The sequence below is a fragment of the Rana temporaria genome, chromosome 6, assembly GCF_905171775.1.
Source record: "Rana temporaria chromosome 6, aRanTem1.1, whole genome shotgun sequence".
NCBI lineage: Eukaryota > Metazoa > Chordata > Amphibia > Anura > Ranidae > Rana > Rana temporaria.
In genome coordinates, this window is record NC_053494.1 from 97419207 (window position 1) to 97441314 (window position 22108).

Below are 22108 nucleotides of genomic sequence, written 5' to 3' on the forward strand. Positions count from 1 at the left end.
TCCTGGGGGAAGGAGAGGCTTGTGCAGCCCGGGAGGGGGTAGACCTGATGGGTGGGGAGGTGTCTGAGGGTCCGGGGTAGATGGAAGCCTCCTCAAGATAGAGGCATTCCTTTTGGTGGATATCCACCGGCTCCTCAACAACAACCTCGAGAGGAGAGGTGTGGGCACTCCCCTCCACCAATAGTACCTGGCTTCCCAGGGAGTCAGGCTCAGGCACAGGATGTTCGGGGGTGGCATGGGTCCGACACCGGCAGATGACGGGCCCGCTCCCTCAAGCACATCTGTGGATGACACAAAACATTCACATGTTGGTGGACCCATACACTTGTCACATGTTCCCTTAGACCCCCTCATATGCTACACACCAAATGGGGGATAAAACACACTTACCTGTCCTCAAGTCCTGATCAGTGAAGTCAAAGCCCTCCAGGCCCTCCACCTGCTCCTGCTCCAGACACCTGGCGACGACCTTCTCCTCAGGTGTCAACCGCAGAGCAGAAGCGAGTCCTCCTCCCGTGCCCCTGGCGTGCCTCCTCATGCTGGCCAGCTTATCCCTGACCCGACGTCTCATGTCATTAATCTTTTTACAGATATCCCTGGGGGTCCTGGTCTCATTCCCAATCGCATTGACATCCAGGGTGATCTTCTCCAGGTTCTCCCTCTTACGTGCCCTGCTGGTCCTGGCACTGTGGGCACCATGCAGGTAGACATCAAATTGGGCTATTTTGCCGTTTCTCTTGCTGCTTTCCTTGCCAACATTTGCAGCTGCCATCGCCAAACAAAAGTACTTTGCTTCAGGGGGGAGCTTGGGGAGCACTGGCAGCTTGGGGAGCACTGGCTTCCTGAATTCCATGCTTGCCGCTCTGCGCTACGCCGGTGTAGCCTAAAAAAGATACGCTACGCCCGCATAAATATGCGCCAATGTATGTGAATCCGGGCCTATGTGTTCAATATACGGTTAAAGTTTGGAAATTCTAGGAGTCAGGATCAACCAGGGACCCCCTGCATATTTCACAGTTAGTCAGCTTGAAAAAAGACACAAGGCCATCTGGTTCAAGCAATAGAAAATAAATTAATAAATATTTTGAAATCCTCCATATACAGAACCCTATAACTCACAGTTGATCCAGAGGCAGGCAACAAAATAACGTAAAGCATGGTCCAATTTGCTTCACCAGGGGGAGAAATAAATTCTTCCTAATATACTAGGACAGTCTGATATTCAATGGGTCAGCAACCTCTGTTATTACTTATAAGAATTAACAGACAGTTCATTTTCTGGTGATTTTTCATGGTAGCATCTTAACAGTTTTAAGTTGTATGTTAATATATACAATTAATGTATGAGTGCAGTAAAATATGTAGTAAACTGTAAAAAATAAACTAAAATTGGGGCCCCTGCAGCATAATGTCATAATGTGCTCGTATGCACTGCATACTAGCACTTCATCCCAGACTTACCTGAAAACAAAGTCCTCCAGCAGCATGCTGTCACCGCTGCCAGGACTTCCATCTTTATCCGGTCTTTCTTCCGGGCTCACTGTTTGAATGGCTGAGCCGCAATGACGTCACTCCCGTGCATGAACATGGAAGTCATGGCCGTGGCACAGAGCTCTGAATGGGCGGTATCGGGAATGTCAGGCGTTATATGTGGTCAGGTAGACATAGTCCTCTCAATTTAGTATGGATTTTGCTATTTTTTCATATTTCTTACCCCAAATAACAGGTGCTATACCAGATTGGAATCTAGCCAGGTCTTTGGCCTTTAAAGCATAAATTAAAGGTCCACTTATTAGGCCTGGGCACCCTCCCCTTTTAAAATCACTGTCTTTAAAGTACTTTAAAAAAAAATGCATATTGTTAATTATATCTCGTGCACACGGTCGGTTTTTGTGACAGGAAAAGTGCCATGTGAGTTTTTTGTCAGGAAAATCGACTGTGTGCATGCTCCATCACACTTTTTCTGTTAGATTTCCTGCCAAGAAAAGATTGAGAACAGGATATCAATTTTCGTGACAGGAAAAATTCCTATGGCAGATCGCGTTCATTTGTATGCAATTAGGCCCCCCCAAAAAAGTGCATGCTCAGAATAAAGCAGAAGAGCCGAACTGCCTATTGAACTTCATTGATCTCGGCTTGTCGTACGTGTTGTACGTCACCGCATTCTTGACAGTCGGAATTTCAGCCAAGATTAGTGTGACCGTGTGTATGCAAGACAAATTTCAGCTGTTTTCCTGCTGAAAAAAATATGCGGTTTTCATGTCAGAAAAACTGATCGTGTGTACGAGGCATTATAGTTTTCTATTTATTTTCACAGTTAGATGGATTCATCAAAGGAAAAAAACAATCTGTACCCATGGACTCATGTACAAAAGAAGAGGCTCACTGGGCTATACAAAGATGTAAAGGACTGGTTACTGTTCATTATAAATTAAACAATGAAGGTAAGAAAACAAACAATATTAAAATGTACAATTATTATGCTTTTTCAATTTTTTTCACTATTTAAAAAAAAACAAAAAACATTCAGTGTTGAACATTGTGCTCTGTAACCCATAGTTACATAGTTAGTTACATAGTTAGTCAGGATAGGTAGGGAGACCGCCGCTCCAGGTGAGCACAGGCAGGTAATCAATGTCCACTCAGGAATCACACGGGTGCTGGCAATGCATAGAATTAAGCAGGTGGGAGAATGGATGGACAGCCGCACTCCAAAAAGTCTTGTTGAAAAAAGACGTGCTCTTTATTGTAAAAAGGAAAAAATGCACAGCACACAACAGCATACAGTGGGATAGACAGCTGACGCGTTTCGCATTAACAACTAATGCTTAGTCATAGCTGTCCATCCATTCTCCCACCTACATAGTTAGTCAGGTTGAAAAAAGTCCATCCAGTTCAACCACAAAAAATAAACAAACAAAATAAAAAAACACAGTACAATCCCATACACCCAACTCCATACCCACAGTTGATCCAGAGGAAGGCAAAAAACCCCAGCAGAGCATGATCCAATTTGCTACAGCAGGGGAAAAAATTCCTTCCTGATCCCCCGTGAGGCAATCGGATTTACCCCCGGATCAACTTTACCTACAAATCTTAGTACTTAATTATTTTATGTACATTTAGGAAAGTATCCAGGCCTTTCTTAAAGCAATCTACTGAGCTGGCCAGAACCACCTCTGGAGGGAGTCTGTTCCACATTTTCACAGCTCTTACTGTGAAGAAACCTTTCCGTATTTGGAGGTGAAATCTCTTTTCCTCTAGACGTAAAGGGTGCCCCCTTGTCCTCAGTGTTGACCGTAAAGTGAATAACTCAACACCAAGTCCACTGTATGGACCTCTTATATATTTGTACATGTTGATCATATCCCCCCTAATTCTCCTCTTCTCAAGAGTGAATAAATTCAGTTCCTCTAATCTTTCCTCATAGCTGAGCTCCTCCATGCCTCTTATCAGTTTGGTTGCCCTTCTCTGCACTTTCTCCAGTTCTCCGATATCCTTTTTGAGAACTGGTGCCCAAAACTGAACTGCATATTCCAGATGAGGTCTTACTAATGATTTGTACAGGGGGAAAATTATATCTCTGTCTCTGGAGTCCATACCTCTCTTAAAGGAGTTCTCCAAGCTAAAACTTTTAACCCCCGCTGTGCCCGGGCTGTAAAACTATACAAAATAAACTTTCACTTACCTGCCTACGATCCTCCGTTGTTCCGATATCGCCGTCCCGTTCTCCGGTCCCGGTCTGTTCCACTTCCTGCGGGTCGGTGACTCACAGTGCGCTCAGCCTATCAGCGGCCGCAGCAATGTCCCATCGCGGCCGCTGATAGGCTGAGCGCACTGTGAGTCACCGACCCGCAGGAAGTGGAAGAGACCGGGACCGGAGAAAGGGACGGCGATATCGGAACAACGGGGGATCGTAGGCAGGTAAGTGAAAGTTTATTTTGTATAGTTTTACAGCCCGGGCACAGCGGGGGTTAAAAGTTTTAGCTTGGAGAACTCCTTTAATACAAGAAAGGACTTTGCTCGCTTTGGAAACCGCAGCTTGGCATTGCATGTTATTATTGAGCTTATGATCTACCAAGACCCCCAGATCCTTCTCCACTACAGATCCCCCCAGTTGTACTCCCCCTATAATGTATGATGCATGCATATTCTTATTCCCTAAGTGCATAACTTTACATTTATCAACATTAAACCTCATCTGCCACTTAGTCGCCCAATTAGACAGAGCATTGAGGTCGGCTTGTAAATTGGAGACATCCTGTAAGGACGTTATTCCACTGCATAGCTTGGTGTCATCTGCAAAGACAGAAATGTTACTTTTGATCTCAGACCCAATATCATTTATAAATATATTGAAAAGTAAGGGTCCCAGCACTGAACCTTGGGGTACACCACTGATAACCTTGGACCATTCAGAGTAAGAATCATTAACCACGACTCTCTATTACTATGTATTCAATTATTTATCTGTATACCCAAAAATGTTGTAATTTCTTTTATCTGAGTTGGTTCACAAGACAACAAAAGAGGAGTTCTTATTAATTACACACTGTAAAATTAACTATTGCTATTGACGCACTTTGTGTTGCAGGGTACAGTAAACTAATGAAAGATCTAGAAGAAGGGAAGATTCGATCAGGGGACTCCTTTTATATTCGCTTAAATTTAAACATTTCAAGTCATCTAGACAGCTGCTCACTTTCTGTGAACTGTGATGATATTGTACATGTTCTCGACACTATGCATCAGGGAAGGTATGAGTGGCTTTGTGCCAGAGTTGATCCATTTACAGTACGAAACATGGATGTTGGAACAATTCCAAGCTACAGCAGGTATGTGGTCAAATTTACATCCTGTATATGGGTTGTTAGGTGGTTTTGGAGTATATAGCTGGTCAGTATATGGTATACAGCACATTGTATACTGTGAAGCAGGGTGAAATATACAAGGTGTGTCTATTAAATAACGAGACTGTGATCCCATCTAGAAACAAAACCGAGCGCTGACCTCCTCCACAGCCCACAGAGACACGGCCTATTGCAGGGACACAGACGGCTCCTGTATGGGTGGATCTAAGAGCACACAATCCTCCAAGGTCCGGGGATCTTCCCAGCCACCGCCCGGTTCCTCTGCGACCCTCTGTGGGTACTTTTCGGCGCCCCCATGCCTCGCGGCGGGGAATCCAACATGGCGCTGGACTTCCCCACGAGGTCCCCATCCGGAACTAATCCTCTGCCGCCCGCTCACTCCAGCGGACCATCGGATGCCATCTGCCTCAGGAGCAGTGAGTCCACCCTCGTCCTGGCTACCACAGGCGGCAGCGCGGCAAGAATCTGGGCAGGCCTCAGTAGGCCCCAGTGAGACCCCGCACACATAGTGCTCAGAGACTGTCCCCAGACTGCTCCGCACGGCCTCGGATCCGGGCCTGACCCCTGGGAGCCCTGATTCCCCTGCCTCTCCCGCTCTGTCGGAGGACTTTCCCCCCCTGCCAGTCCATGACAATGCCTGGGCACCGGGGGCCTCACAAACGGGGCTCCCCAGCACGCATAGGCCGCAGCCTGCACCTCTCCTGCTCTCTGCTCCCCCCCAGCCACAGAGACTCTCATGGGACACGGACCCCAGGCCTGCTGTGTGGGGGACAGACTCGGCAGCCTCATATGCCAGAGTAGTTGGCCCCCTGGCTGTGGTCCCTGTGGATGGACAGGCACCCACCCCTTCCCCCCCGCTGCGGCCCCCAGAATAGTTGAGCCCTTCAGTGTCCCAGCTACATTCCGAGGTCCCAGCCCAGCATGAGGCCCCCCTGACCTTACTGCAGGGTCTCCCCCCCCCTGCATCTCTCCCAATCCCATCTGGGGACTGAACCCTGTCTCCCAGCGCATCCCCCCTGGCAAGCGTACCTCCAGGCCATACCAACTAAAGATGACTTCAAGCTGCTTATTGAGGAGGTCAAATCGGCCTGCCGTGCTGAGATTCAAGTCCTCCGGAGGAGGAAATTCATGAAACCAAACTAGCCATCCATCGCACCCAGGTGCAAGGCGCCGATCATCGTTTAATGCTTAGAGACATGCAGTGCCAAGTGGAGGATTTGGACAACAGGGGGCGCAGGAACAACATCCCCATCAGAGGCCTGCCTGAGTCGGAGGGCCCCGAGGACCTGCACGGTACCCTTCAAACCCTCTTCAATGATCTCTTGCGTGAACCCCCGAACAAGCCGATAGAAATGGTTCAGGCGCACCGCGCCTTTCGGCCTAAGGGCCCTGCCTCCAGACCCCGCGATATCATTAGCAAAGTCAATTCTTTCCCCCTGAAAGAGGACATTATGCGCAAAGCCCGCACCATCAGGAAGGTGGTCCTTGGCAACGCTCAACTACAGCTGTACCCGGACTTGTCCTGGATAACCCTGCAGAAGCGCAGACTTCTACAACCCCTCCTTCTCTCGCTACAGGAACGTGACATAGTCTACCAATGGGGTTTCCCTTTCAGCCTCACTGCCCGTCGGCAGGGACAATCGGCGGTGCTCCGATATCCGGAAGACCTGGAGGCGTTTTGCGAAAACTATGGACATCCCTGTCCCCCGCCTCCAAGAATGGGAGTTGGTGGCAACACCACCACCGCCACCCATGGTCTGGCAAAGGGTGCCTCCGCCCAAGAGACCCTGCGACCGAGGCTCCCCCCGTGGCCCCCCAACTGCAGGCACGGCTGAACACTGCTGATCCCGGACTTCATTCCGGCCACTTTTTTGGCATACTCCCCTTTTTTCTGTTGGCTCCCCCCTGGCCCACCCGTTAACCACATTAACAGTCCCCCTAGGCCCATAGCTAGTCATCCGTTTGTTTATTGGGCACTTACTGTTGGAGATCCGTGAGTACTGGCTCTCCCATTCACTTGTCCCCCCTTAGGTTCATCCTTCTAGAGTTCCCTTGATACCTGATTGCATTTTTGTGTTTATTGATTGTAATTGTTCTCTATGTCCCCCCCGGCCTGGTCCCTCTCCCTTCTGGGGGGCCTTTGTCGAGAGGACTTATCGGAACCCTTCGGGCCCTGAGTGGCGCGGTGCACTCGGGCCTTTTTTGCACTATGTTACCTTGTTTATTGTGTATTTAACGCTGTTGTCTCTTTTCTATTTTTCTCCTCCTTCCCTTCCCCTCCCCCGCTCTCATGGATACCCGAACCGCTCCTGCGACCTGGAACCCCCCTTGGGTGGACCCTGCAGTAACCCCCGCAGCTGGATCAGATAAGTAGCCTCTGGTTTGCATATACCCGTGACCATGGCTAAGATAGTATCTCTTAATGTCCACGGCCTGAACTCAAATAGGAAGAGGCACCTTGCCCTGAGGGAGATCAAGCATTCTGGGGCGGACATTGTTCACCTTCAGGAGACGCACTTCAATAAGGAAGATGCCTTTGCTTTCGCAGCCAGACAGTATCCCCAGGTCTTCCAGGCGTTTAATCCCCGAAAGCGGCTCCCCCTTCACGTGTTCTGAGTCATTTGTTGACCCCAGGGGGCACTACATCATCCTGAGAGGCCTCTGGCAAACATAACCCATCACTTTGTGCACCCTGTATGCCTCTAACACCCACCAGATTCACTTCTTTTCTAGGGTATTTGCACGCCTAATGAATACCTGCTGATTAGCGGGGACTTCAACCTCTCCCAGTCGGTGACCCTCGACCGCCAGGTAATGAACCCCTCTGACCCACAGACCCGAGCCCACAGGGACTCTAAACTTTTCCGGCAGCTCACTAGACTATACACCCTGTTTGACACATGGCGCGCCCTTCACCCAGGGGATAAGCAGTTCATGTATTACTCAGCCCCACACCGCATGCATTCCTGCATAGACTACTTTTTTGTTAACAACGCCACCCTCCGCGTTACTAGCCTGATAGATGTGGTAAACAGGGAGGGCCAAGAATCACTGGCCCTCAGTCTAGATGCGGAAAAGGCATTTGACCGCCTCAGCTGGCCTTTCCTGTTTGCCATGTTAAAACACATGGGGCTCCGGGGCCCCTTCCTGCGGGCCATCTGGCACCTCTACACGAACCCTTTGTCTCAGGTTAAGACCCCCTTCGCCCATTCCCCCTCTTTCCCGATAGCCAATGGGACGTGCCAGGGATGTCCTCTCTCGCCACTTTTGTTTGCATTATGCGTGAAACCCCTGGCGACGTTCGGGGAGTTCCAGTGTGGGGTAGGGAATTCAAGCTGGTGCTTTTTGTGGACGACATTATACTAACCCTGACCCAACCCAGAACTTCACTACCTAACCTGCACGCAGAACTTGATCTATATAGATCCCTGTCGGGTTATAAGATAAACGCGGCTAAGTGGGTAGCTCTCCCCATTAACATTCCTGACGAGGAGGTCCGACACCTAAAACAGTGCTTCCCCTACCATTGGGCAACAGCGGGTCTAAAATACCTGGGGGTGCAGATCACCCCGTCTTTTGATACTTTATATAACAGAACTTCTACAGAAGTGGAGGTCCCACCACATTTCCCTTCTGGGTAGGGTGGCCTCTGTTAAGATGGTCATCCTCCTCAAACTCCTCTACCTCTTCCAGACATTGCCCATTCCAGTTCCATATGCGGATCTGCGTATGCTCCAAGCAGACTTGGTGTGCTTTGTCTGGAATTATGGGAGGCATAGGATACCCGGAATGGTTCTGACAGCATCCCGCACCGACGGGGGATTGGGGTTCCCCGATTTGCTCAAGTATTACCAGGCAGCCCAATTGCGCGCTGTTACCTCTTGGTTCCCCCAGCTCTCCTATAACAAATGGACATAAATTGAGAAAATATGGCTGGCCCCCACGCACCCGAATAGCCTGCTGTGGAACGCGAGCGCGGAGGTGGACCCGGGCCGACTTTTAGGACCCATGCTCCACCTCCGGACGCTTTGGCGCAGACTGTCCCGGGCACATAGCCTGAGCTCGGAGCGGTCTCTTCTGACCTCTTTCCTGTTCAACCCCAGGATGCCTGATGGTCTGACCCACCAGATGTTGTTACCTTGGGCGACGCCTGACCTCTTCCACTTTGGCCACTTCGTGGACCCTATAAGGCCGCGCACACATGGTCGGTCCATCCGATGAGAATGGTCCGAAGGACCGTTTTCATCGGTTAACCGATGAAGCAGACTGATGGCCTGATGTGCCTACACACCATCAGTTAAAAAAACGGTCGAGTCCAACGCGATGACGTAAAACACAATGACGTGCAGAGAAAAATTAAGTTCAATGCTTCCAAGCATGCGTCGACTTGATTCTGAGCATGCGCGGGTTTTGAACCGATGCTTTTGCGTACTAACCATCGGTTTTGACCTATCGGTTAGGTGTCCATCGTTTGAATTTTAAAGCAAGTTCAAAATTTTTGGACCGAAGGATAACTGACCGATGGGGCCCACACATGGTCGGTTTGGACCGATGAAACTGAACTTCAGTCCGTTTTCATCGGTTTTGTCTGATCGTGTGTACAGGGCCTTACCCGTAAACTGCTCTCATGCTCTGATTTGCAAAAGAAATTCAACTTGCCTCGCCAGGTGTTCTATGGGTATCTGCAGATAAGACACTATGCACAATCAATTTTCAGCGCCAACGCCTTTCAAAAAACTGGTACTGGAGGGATCTGCTCGCCGCGGGTTGATATCAGATATGTATCAACTGTTAAACTCTCGTTCCTTCCCCACCCAGGGTAAGCATGCATACATGCTTCGCTGGGAGAGGGCGCTCGGAGAGGAGATTCCGGAGGCGACGTGGCAGACAATCTGGTCTCAGGCAGCTAAAAGCTCTCTCTGCACGCTGTATAAGGAGAATGCCTATAAAATACTCTACTTTTGGTATATGACATTAGATGTTCTCCACGCTATCTATCCATCCAGCTCAGACAGGTGTTGGCGTTGCCAGGGAGCCAAGGGAACCCTGTACCACATATATTGGACCTGCCCCAAGATAGTACCGTTTTGGACGGAAACTCAGCACCTGCTGTCTCGCCTCCTTGGAGTGCCGGTTCCCTGGTCCCTAAAACTATTTTTACTAGGGGTATCGCCCCTGCAAATCCCCAAGTCCTCCAAAAAATTGATGAGGCATGTATTGACGGCCGCAAGGTGCCTGGTTGCTCTCCATTGGAAGCGACTGTCCCCCCTCTCAAGCTGACCTGTACGCTAGGTTGCAGGATAGACTGGAAATGCATGAGGTGATCTGGGAGGAGTGGCGTCGTCATGAGGATCCGCCCTGAGTCATGAGTCGAGCCTCCCCTTACCCTTCCCCCACCTCTTCTTTCCCTATTTCCCTGCATCTGCAGTCCCCCCTCCCTGTTTTTTCTTAATTTCCCTTCTGATTCCTTCCTTTTGTTTTTCCTCTGGTATACAAGATTTTCCTTTAAGTGTGCTATGATTCGACTTCTGGCAGAATGTGTTTGTGGTTTAGTTGCTTGCGTGAGGGGCCGCTGAGCTCCCCCTGATATCTGCCGTGTAATGGGCTGCAATATGGTATGCACTGTTTTTGCTACTGTTCTGCTGAAGTTTTTGTACTGTTATCTCTGTGACACAGGGGTTACCCTGTGTCTAATAAAAACAGTTTTTTGAAAAAAAAAAAAGAACATGTTTGATCCTGCATGACAAGCAGCAACACTCTATGACGTTCCATTGATTGAGAGTCGCCATTTAGTTTGGTTGTGTTTTCTGTAGTGTGCTTAAAAAAATGGTACGTTTAAAAGTTGAACAACGTGTCAATTTGAACTTTTTAGTCAAATTTCACAAAACTCCAACAGAATGTTTTCAAATGCTTACTACAGCTTATGAGAATGACGGCCTGTCTCGTGCATGTGTGTTTGAGTGGCACAAAAGGTTCAGCAAGAGACGTGAGAATGAATTCTCAAAAGTTAAATTAGTGCTTAAAGGGACAGGTTTTAAGTCAGTTACATAGTTAGTCAGGTTGAAAAATGTCCATCTAGTTCAACCATAAAAATAAAAAAACAATCAATAAAATAAAAAATATCAATAAAATAAAAAATATCGATCTGTTGATGTTGTACGAAAGAAAACGGTGGATGTGTTGAAACAGCTGACAGAAATTGATTTTCTCCATGCCTTCAACCAGTGGAAAACAAGACTGAAGTAATGTATTAGTGCAAATGGAGAATATATTGAAGAGGACAAACGATAAATTTGTAATACATATAAATAAAGGTGAGTTATTTAATCAGTCTCGTTATTTAATAGACACACCCTGTATAACATATAGAACAACATATAAAGCAGACCAGAATTGTGTACATATACTGTATTATATAGCAAATAAATTATTATAATATTATAACATTTTGTGTTTGTTAAAGTGTACATAAACCCTAAATACATTTTTTAAGGTTGTGGAATTATGTCTCACTTTATACAGTTTCTTAAGAAAATAATTTTTTGCCAATCAGTTGCAAATGACCCACGCTGGACACCCAGATTCCCAGTTTGCACCCCAGCTATAACCACCATTCATTGTATGGTCACTTCTAGACGCGATCGACTGTGGAAGCTCCTTCAGTTGGTCATTGGGCTGCCTAGTGGACAGACAGACCAATAGCCCACTAAAGGAGCTCGCAAAGCAGGTTGACAATGCTGCTGCTGATTGAGCGGCGGTAGTGGCCTAGCGCTGTCAGCGTGAAACTGGTAGTTCTGTTACCTGAATAATCTCAGCATAAGAAACTTTGCAACAGATTCACCAAAAAAAAATTCTTTACAAAAATCGTATACAGTGCATGATGACAGACATGCTTAAAAATAGATTAGGGTTTACATACACTTTAATTGGTGGCTTTTAACAGAAAGCAAATAATATTGCCCTATAATGCACTAGACCTCTATTCTTATTTGGTAAAATCCTGTTTATTTACAGCCAGAGTAGGGGGTCAGGCAGTAGACACTTTGGTAACCCCTGTAGCTTTAGGGTGAACAGGCCCCAAGAATCCCTATACTACCTCAGTGTTCACACCATTTTCATTCTTCGAACAAAACAGACAGGGTCACAGTAGTAAAAGGGGACAGCAAGGTCATTTTAGCTCTGGAAAAGCTGCGTTTTTGGAGATGTTCTGCATGTGGATATTTGACAGGATGTGCATTGCAGTCAGGCTGTTACTTTTAAAAGTTAAAAGGGAGAAGTGGTTTGCACTAATACCATCAGGGGGGTCGAGCAGCAATGGGGGTGCAAAAAAACTAATATACAATGAGCCATTTTAAGATTAAATGTAAACATTTCACATTATCTAGTTATTAAGCCATTTATGCTTCGTGTGTGTATATATATATATATATGTATAATTAAAGCCAAACATTATGGGGTTGCTACACTCTATAAAGTGTCAGAATACTAAACACAAACCAAAATGTAATACAAAAAAATATGTACTGTACCTTTAAATAATAGTATTTAATCATAACAAGGTAAATAAAGTGACTATAGTGATAACCACACAATGTAATCACACTCAATATATAAAAAAAAACAAATAATGTAATCAGTCCATGTGACATTTGAACTACATATGCGAGCAATCGGTTTGCGGGTGGTCGGCGACCCTGTGGGCGGCTAGGACAGTTTTCCGGGTGGCTTAGTGTGTGGGGGCGGGTCAGCGTGCGAAAGCAGGATCCGTGTGAGCGTGCAGCTGGCCAAACAGCTAGCGGGTGGGCGGGGAGCAGAGGGATGAGATCATCTCTCACCACCCTGCATCACTGAAGTAACTTCCGCCCTCACTGTGCAGGCAGCGTGGGCAGCAGAGAGATTACATCACCTCTCTGCTGCCTGAGTCTGGGACAGCAAGAGACAAACAAAACACCACCTTAGCAGGCAAGTGACAATATGCAAGGTGTGTCAGGTGACGTGGCAAGTGACAATCCGCAATGGGTGGCAGGTGATGTGACAAGTGACCATCCATATTGTGTGGCAAGTGACAATCCACAAGGTGTGGCAAATGACGTGACAAGTGACAATCTACATCTAGTGGCAGGCAAGTGACAATTCACAATGTGTGGCAAGAGACAATCCGCAACAAATATGGCAGGTGACGTGGCAAGTGATAATCTGGTGGCAGGTGATGGTGCCAAGTGACACGCTCAGGGCTCCCACTGATTCTGCATTATGGTGAGTTGAACCATTTCATTTTATATTACAATGTAATAATAGAAATAATGCGCTTCAATCGTCCTGACACCATAACAACCATGGTGCCGCGATGATTGAAGTGCCAACACCAGCCATTTCCCTGACAAATTGCCCACAAAAAAATGTATTTTCTGGCAGTGCCCCTCCCGAGACAAGACTCTGGATCCGCCCCTGGCCCCAGCCAGCATGAAGGAGAACAAAGAAGCTAGAGTGCGCCATCTTTAAACCACCTCTTTATTGATTTGAAAAGGATATCCCCTGAAGACATCAATTGTGATAAAACACGTCTAGTGGGGACTTGGTGGTAACGTCATCACGCACATGTGCCCAAATGAGCTCTGCTTTTTTTAACTATAAGCTATCTTGTGCAATTTATATATATATATATATTTTATTTCTCTAGGGTGTCTGCTTTCAGAAAATACTGTATATAGTAATAAATATAATAAATATTTAAATAAATATACTAAAGTGATTTTTTTAACCATGTGCAAAAAAACTAATTGGCTCTGGCAGCAAAAGGGTTAAAGGCTATAAGGCTTGCCCACAATCGTTACTGACCTCTTAACCTTGGGGTCAGATCTTTTGACAAGCAAGTGGTGTGCATTTGTGGTGCTGGAAGACTGAAGGTTTAAAGTCTGTACTGTAGATTGCTGGTACATGTAGTTCACATGTCACATGGACTACTTACAATATTTGTTTTTGTTTATATATTGATTGCCATTACCCTGTGTTTTCATTACCGAAGTCCCTTTATTTAATTTGTTTTGATCACCATTATTATTTAAAGTGGTGTTCTAGCCGGCAAAAAAAAAAAAAAAAAGTTTAAGTCAGCAGCAAACACTGTAGCTGCTGACTTTTAATAAGGACACTTACTTGTCCAGGGAGTCCGCGATGTCGGCCCCCAGAGGCCGATCCGTCCATCGGATCGAGTAAAGGCGCCGCAATTCTAACTAAGGGAAACTGGCTGTGGAGCTTTCAGGCTTCACTACCGATTTCCTACTGCGCATGCGTGAGCCATGTGGCGCTTTTTGAGAGGTCTTCTGGGACACAAACATGTCTCAGAAGGCAGCTGGGGAGCAGGAGGATACAATGCCCTAGGCTGAAGCGAGGCTGGCACAGAAGTACATTATGTACTTCATTCAAGGTATGAAAAAATAAATAAAACATTTGTTATCCAAAAACCAGTGGTGAAGGGGTGATCTTTCCTATAAGACCAAGTTAAAAAAAAGTGGATGGAACTCTGCTTTAAAGGGACTACACATCTATTTTTGTATTACAATAGGGTCAAGCATACATCATTTCAGAATATATTGTCATGCTTGTTTTTCAGAGGTTTAGGTGGGTTGAGGAATGGTACTGATGGTGCAGTGCTATGGTGGAGTAGTATCAAAGAGGTCCTCAATAATACGTATCTCTTCCTATCTCTATCCTATCTGGTCTGTGTGGTTTACATCTATGGACTTTTTTATGGTCAGTCAAGTGTTGATAAGCTTAACGTACAGTATGCTAATCCATACCTCTGACAAGTGCACAGTATACATCCATTAGTAAGGCTTAAACATTGGACAAGTATATATTTAGTTTTTATTAATTGCCATTTATATCTCAGATACAAACCATTCTTCTTATACTGTCCCATCAAAATTATCTTTTTTATTTGTTAGAGCCCAGCAGTTATTTTTAGTTAAACTACAAAGATTAATGCACAAAACCAAGGATGAAGTGGAAGGTTCAAGTAACACACTCAAAGCTATGAAGGTAAATTCAGGTTTATTTATTTTACATAATCCAAATGTAATGTTTTTTTTTCCGTTTTCATTAAAGGTTAATCATTTTCAGAGATGAAAGCTATTCTTTTTTTTTTTTATTATATAAAATGGAAAAAAGTTTGGGACTTTAAATGAGGCGCACATAGACATGTGCCTCCATCTCTGTAGAATTGTAAAACAGCAAAAGGTTTGGGACTTTGAATAAGGTGTGTACCCAAAGATCGATGCAACGAACGTAACCTATGTATGAATACATTGATTCATAAAACAAAGTTGGATGCACATTAAAGACGAACTTTATTAAAATGTCTATCTGCAGTTGTAACCATGTTGAAACTGGATCAAAGCGTTACATTAAATCAGTTTCTACAGCAATGATACAGCAATTATGCATAAGAGAATCGGAATAGAAACATTTATGTACATAATGTTAAATATTAAAAAAATCAAGAGGATTGCAGCACAACATGCTCTACTCGTTTTGTGAACCATCCCTTACTCAGGAGCAGGTGCAATCCATCTATCTATAAAGAACATATAGGTATGCAAAAATAAAACTATATCTAAAATCGGAAATTTAGCCCAGATGAGAGCAAAGGTCAAGTATTGAATTAAGTTACTTATATTGCATTTGTTTTTTAAATTGTCGCTCTATTTTTGTTTATAGCGCAAAAAATAAAAACCGCAGAGGTGATCAAATACCACCAAAAGAAAGCTCTATTTGTGGGAAAAAAGGACGTCAATTTTGTTTGGGAGCCACGTCGCACAACCGCGCAATTGTCAGTTAAAGCGACGCAGTACCGAATCGCAAAAAGTCCTCTGGTCAGGAAGGGGGTATATGTGCCCAGTAAGCAAGTGGTTAAAAACATGTGTTTTGTTAGAAACATATTGAATTTTTCTGGGTTGCTGGAAGTCCCAACTTGAGATATGCTGACGGTCAAGTGAGATGTTATTTCCCAATATATTTTGCCAAAAATGGCTTCATCAGGGGTTACACAATGACCAGAGAGTAGACAGCCAGCTCTATCAGAATAAAAAACAACAAAGTATAAACCAAACATACACATATATAAACATCAACATATAACATATTTTTATCATATAGATAAGGACAAGAGCTGACCTGTCGCCCCAGATAGGAGCCACCTCAATCCTGCCAAAAATTAGGAATCAAACCAGGACTCGACATAGGGAGCGTAGAGCCCTAATCCAAATTTCAAAGCTGTTGGGGGGGGGGTGGAGTGGAGCTCAATCGTAGAGAGAGAAAAGAGACCCAGCTGTAAGGAACAAAAGAAGCCTAATCACTGCTAAGTTCCAAAATAAGATCATGTTAATCAATCAGGTGTACCAAGTTTAATACTACAACTAGTCTACTCTAGTGCACACCCTCACAGCAGGAGGAAGCTGTGTCCTGTACAGCTTGAGACAATGTAGCTCTTTGCCCTTCTGGCAATCTCTTTCTGCGAAATGCAGTGTATAAGCTCTTGATTACACAGTAGTCTCCCTTCTCTGGACTATAGTTCCCACAGTGCAGTGCTTCCTGACTCAGTCTATTGAACTCTTCCTGCGCAGCAGCTCCCCTCTCTTGCTGAGATAGCTGTTAACCTGTTTAGCACCACAGGACAGCATCTACAGAGAGCAGCTGCAGCCAGGGTTTCTCTCACTCTCATTCTTAGCCAATGTCACATACCTGGTGGACATTGAGCTGTAGAGGAAGCTTCTCTTGCACCTCCTGTCCAACACCCCTGGTAGTGATGACAGGGAGTGGAGGACACAGAGTGGCACGAGGGCCGATGTAGCAGATGGCTCTGGCTGGGTCTTGGCAGGAACCAGGTGGCTGGAGAGTGCTGGGCCGGAAATGAGAACAGGAGCTCCATGTCGCTGAATCAGCAGCTGGAAGTGTAGCTGGGATGTAAGCCAGGAGGTCATCAACAGCCGGACAGAGCAGGTACCAGAACATGAGGCAGAGGTAAAGACGAGACACAGACCAGGTTCGGTACACAGTCGGGCAATGAGGCACAGGAACATCAGGCAAAAGCGGAGTCAAGCACAATCCGGGGTCACAAGTAGGCAAGCGGAGGTCAGAGGGAGGGTACAGGCAAGCCGGGTCAGGATACAAGAAACTGGTACAGATTGGGTAAACAGGCACTAGCTGAAAGACCACTCAGCAAAGCAAAGTGTGCGCATGTGCCAGTACATGTCCTTCCTTGTGCATCTCTTGGAATGTCCACACCTGCACACCACTGCATGCTTTTTACCCGGGTTTCTCTTACAGTCAAACACCTGGCTACAATTATGCACATCGTAGTGGGGATTTTCTGCCACTTTGCTGTTTTTTCCCTTCCTGTTGTGTTTCAGGGATGGGAAGTCATAGGAAGACTCCCAAATTGAACTCAGAAAGCAAAAATAAAACAGAGGTTCAATACATCATCTACACTGGAACTAAATGTGATCACATTTTACAGGAGAAAGTCATCTTCTCTGAATTGGTACAGGGCTCAACAGCAGTGATCTCAAACCCTGACTCCCATGAACTACCAACAAATCTCTGTAGAAATTAATTATAGACCTCACTATACTCACTCTAAATTTGCCTAATCCTGTATATATAGTCCCCAACTGTCCCTGATTTCGAGGGACTGTCCCTGATTTGGAACAAAGTCCCTCGGTCCCTCTTCCCTCCTCATTTGTCCCTCATTTTGGTCTGATCTGTATATAAAATGCGCTTTTTATCTTTCAAAAAGTGTTTCCCAGTGCTGAACCTTCCATCCAAATTCTAAATTGCTGCATTTGTACATTTCACAGCCAGTATAAAGGAATAGTAGTGGCAAGGGGTATGTCCTATGCCTACATACTTTTGCCAATACGTGTCCCTCGTTCCCATCTCAAAAAGCTGTGAGGTATGTATATTCAAATTCCTCTGCCCCTTGGTTTACAAGAACCATGCAGGATTTAGTATATTTTAATAGCAAACCTCAACATTATTAGATAATTAATAACTCTATAAACTACCTTTACCTGTCTTTGCCCTAGATGTAAGACATGTCCCAAAAAACTTATTTTGACCGTATATTCCAGAGCTCAAAAACATTATTTTAATTTTTTTCAGGAACATTAATACAATCTATAATATTTGTAAACTCCGGTGATATAGCATTTCTGAAATTACCTACATTTCAACCTTTCCCTTAACCGTTCAATGGGGAACAAGGCAGAGGTGTTCACTCTCACCAGTTCTCTTTTGCAAAAACCACTGATATTACACAAATAACAGTTGCTAGCAATAGATGTAAAGTAAATCTATTTGCTGGCCACCTATAATAATTACCTAAAACATCCCTTATGTCTATTCTAACCCCTTTCAACTAGTGAATTATTTTAGCTACATCTTGCAGCTCCCTCTAATTAATTACTAATCCAATTTTCAATTTTTTTTTTATACCACCTTCTCTACAAGATATAGAAAATACATTTGGATCACACAGGCAACCGCACTTCCTCACTTATTTAGGTACTAAAGGATAACTGTAATATAACTTTTCCAATACACTGCTGCTCTTCCTGCACTAACCTGCACTAACACTTCACACCAGCTTCTTCTTCCTATCTCATGTTTACACAAAACTATTTCCTAACAAAAATCTTGCACACTCAGGGGCCGTACACATGGGCCGACTATATGGCACCATTGGCCGGTTCACCCGGGCCGTTTGTAGGGCAGCCAGTCAAAGTTTTACTTCAAGCTTGTTGGCCGGACAGAATATGCATTAAGCATTGTTAAAGTCCTGAATTTGCATGTTGACGACAGAGTGCAAGATAATGCATATTATGGGCCAGATTCACATAGAGATACGACGGTGTATCTCCTGATACACCATCGTATCTCTGATTTACTTCGGTCGTATCTATGCGACTGATTCATAGAATCAGTTACGCATAGATATGCCTAAGATCCGACAGGTGTAACTGTGTTACACAGTCGGATCTTAGGCTGCAATTCCCGGCCGTCCGCTAGGTGGCGTTTCGGTTTATTTACGTGACGATTATGCAAATGAGGAGATACGCCGATTCCGAAACGAACAACCGCCCGGCGCTTTTCTTTTTTACGTTGTTTGCGTTCGGCTTTTTCCGGCGTATAGTTACCCCTGCTTCTATGAGGCGCAGCCAATGTTAAGTATGGCCGTCGTTACGTCGTATGCGTACGTCAATTAACAAAAGCGCTGGACACAAGTTGCGCTCACGCCAAAACCAATGACGTCCTAGCGACGTCATTGGGAGCAATGCACGGCGGGAAAATTCGCGGACGGCGCATGCGCAGTCAAATCGGCGCGGGGACGCGCCTGATTTAAATACTACACTCCCCCTAGCCACGGAATTTGAATTCCGCCGGGGGATTTAAGATACGCCGCCGCAAGTTTTGAGGTAAGTGCTTTGTGAATTAGCATTTGCTTTAAAAAATTGCGGCGGCGGATCTTAAATCACATAGATTACGCAGATCTAAAGATCCGCTAACCTATGTGAATCTGGCCCTTTGTGCATAAATTGGTTAGGGTTGGATAGATGGACTACAGTAGATAAATCCACTATAAATAACACGACGATCTGTAATAAATATTTCACAATTTTATTGCAGAACGCCCTTCAGCCAGAAGAGTCACCACAAACTGATTCCAAGAGCAGTCCTCGTCTTTCAAGAGCAAGTTTCCTTTTTGGACAAATATTTCCGGTACATTTTTCAAATATTTCTACAGTTTTATTTACCCTACATAAGAGTGGTAAGAGTTGTAAAAGAACTACTTTCATCTCCAAATATGGAAAGGTTTCTTCACAGTAAGAGCTGTGAAAATGTGGAATAGACTCCCTCCAGAGGTGGTTCTGACAGCTCAGCAGCTTGCTTTAAAAAAGGCCTGGATTCTTTCCTAAATGTACATAATATAACTGGATACTAACATTTATAGATAAAGTTGATCCAGTGAATATCTGATTGCCTCACGGGGGACCAAGACCTGCTGGAGCAAATTGGATCATATTTTGCTGGGTTTCTTTTTTTGCATTCCTCTGGCTCAACTGTGAGTATAGGATTGTATATATGGGATTGTATGTCCCCCCCCCCTTTAATTGCTTGAACTAGATGAACTTGTGTCTTTTTTCAACCTGACTATGTAATTATTTTAGTTGTTTAGATATTTACTTATGAACACTTTTGATTATTATACAGTGGATTACGAGCATAATCCGTTTCAGGAGAATGCTTGTAATCCAAAGCCCTCGCATATTAAAGCGAGTTTCCCCATATAAGTTAATAGAAACTATATAATAATAATTAGTTCCACATTGACTTCTATGGCATGCAATACCACATGTGGCCAGAGGTGGGAGGGCACCGGAGAGACCCAGAAATACAATAAGATTTCCCTCCAAATTCCCCGAAAAGGCTTCAGAAACATTCGGGAACTGAGTATTTTTGAGTATTTCCGAGTGGCTCCGATCGGCTCCGGCACCTCCGCACCTCTGGCCAAATGCAGTACTGCACACCGTAGAGGCTTGAATCCTGCTCGTTTTGTGAGACAACACTGGCAAACCGAGTCAGGATTTTAAAAAAATATTGCTTGTATTGCAGAATGCTCGTTAACTGCATTACTCACAATCCGAGGTTCCACTGTATACACAAGCATATCCCGGCAGTTTTTTCCTATAAAGATATAGTGTGTTTTAATTTATTTATTTTTTTCTTTGGCTTAGCTAAGGGTTATGGGTTCTGAGGATACATAGTTATTCTTTTTTTTGTGTGTCTTTACTACAATTGTATATACCTTGATCTACATGTGTTTTGGTGGTGTCCCCTGATGGTATCCTAATTATGGATCAGCTTTGAGTTTTGGGGTGTTTGCGGCTAATTGGAAAAGCTGCGAAACACCCGTAAAAGTCTATCGGAGAATTCTATAGTGCTAATTTTAAAGGTTAATTTTCAAGTTATTGTCCTAAAAAGTGTTTGGGGACCTGGGTCCTGCCCCAGGGGACATGTATCAATGCAAAAAAAGTTTTAAAAGCTGCAGTTTTTTCGGGAGCAGTGATTTTAATAATGCTTAAAGTGAAACAATAAAAGTGAAATATTCCTTTAAATTGTGTACCTGGGGGGTGTCTAAAGTATGCCTGTAAAGTAGCGCATGTTTCCCGTACTTAGAATTGTCCCTGCACAAAGTGTCATTTCTGAAGAAAAAAAGTCATTTAAAACTACTAGTGGCTATTTATGAATTGTCGGTCCCGGCAATACAGAGAAAAGTGGTAGCAAGAGGGAACGTCTCTGGCACGAACTGCATCGTTTGGGGGCGGAGATTGTTCTTCTGCAGGAGACGCACTTCGTGGCAGGGTCAACCCCTCGTATGCCCCTTTTTTTATACAATCAGTGGTTTCATGCTCCTTCACCCATTTCTGGGGCAAGAGGAGTCACAATTGCAATACACAAACAATGTCCTTTTGTACCTATAGACATACAATAGGACCTGGAAGGTCGATATCTCTTTGTTAAAGGGAAGATCCAGGGCCAACCCTATACCATAGCAACGATTTATGCTCTGAATAATCAAACCGTTAAGTTTTTAATTAGAACCCTAGATGAGTTGGAGAAATTTAGAGAAGGTCTGTTAATCTTGGGGGGAGATTTCAATATTACCATGGACTCAGGTTAAGACACCTCATTAAGGAAAACTTTTTTGTCACAGAAGGCGTTAAGATGTGTTAAACGGCGCCTCCGTTCTCTACACTTGGTTGACAGTTGGAGGGTGTTACATGAGCGGGACAAAGATTATAGTTATTTCTCCAAGACGCATAATATGTATTCAAGGATTGATATGCTGATGATTGACCAATATTATTTGAGTCTGGTGGAATCTGCGACTATTGAGTCAATCACCATATCGGATCGTGCCCCAATAAGTTTGGGGGTGAGACCAGTATCGTTTGGGAGCAGGAAAAGAACATGGAGACTAAATAAAGCGATGTTGGATGAAAGGCAAAATGTAGAATCCCTGTCTGGCACATTGGCCTCATATTTTGAGATTAATGGGTCAGATGGAGTGTCGGACCAAGTAGTATGGGAGGCCCATAAGGCAGTAATGAGAGAAGAGCTAATCTCAATGGGGTTGCATATTAAAAGAGAAAGAAAAAAGGAAATGGTAGCACTTTTAG

General features: G+C 44.8%; 1 protein-coding gene across 1 annotated transcript in view; it reads left to right on the forward strand.

Annotated features, from left to right (window-relative positions):
• The window catches only part of CARD11 (caspase recruitment domain family member 11), a 213658-nt gene that overhangs the window by 148979 nt on the left and 42571 nt on the right, over positions 1-22108 (forward strand). The window contains exons 16-19 of the mRNA XM_040357039.1: positions 2318-2444; positions 4595-4835; positions 14816-14909; positions 19554-19646. Of these exons, the coding sequence (XP_040212973.1) occupies positions 2318-2444; positions 4595-4835; positions 14816-14909; positions 19554-19646 (555 nt within the window). The remainder of the gene's footprint in view (positions 1-2317; positions 2445-4594; positions 4836-14815; positions 14910-19553; positions 19647-22108) is intronic.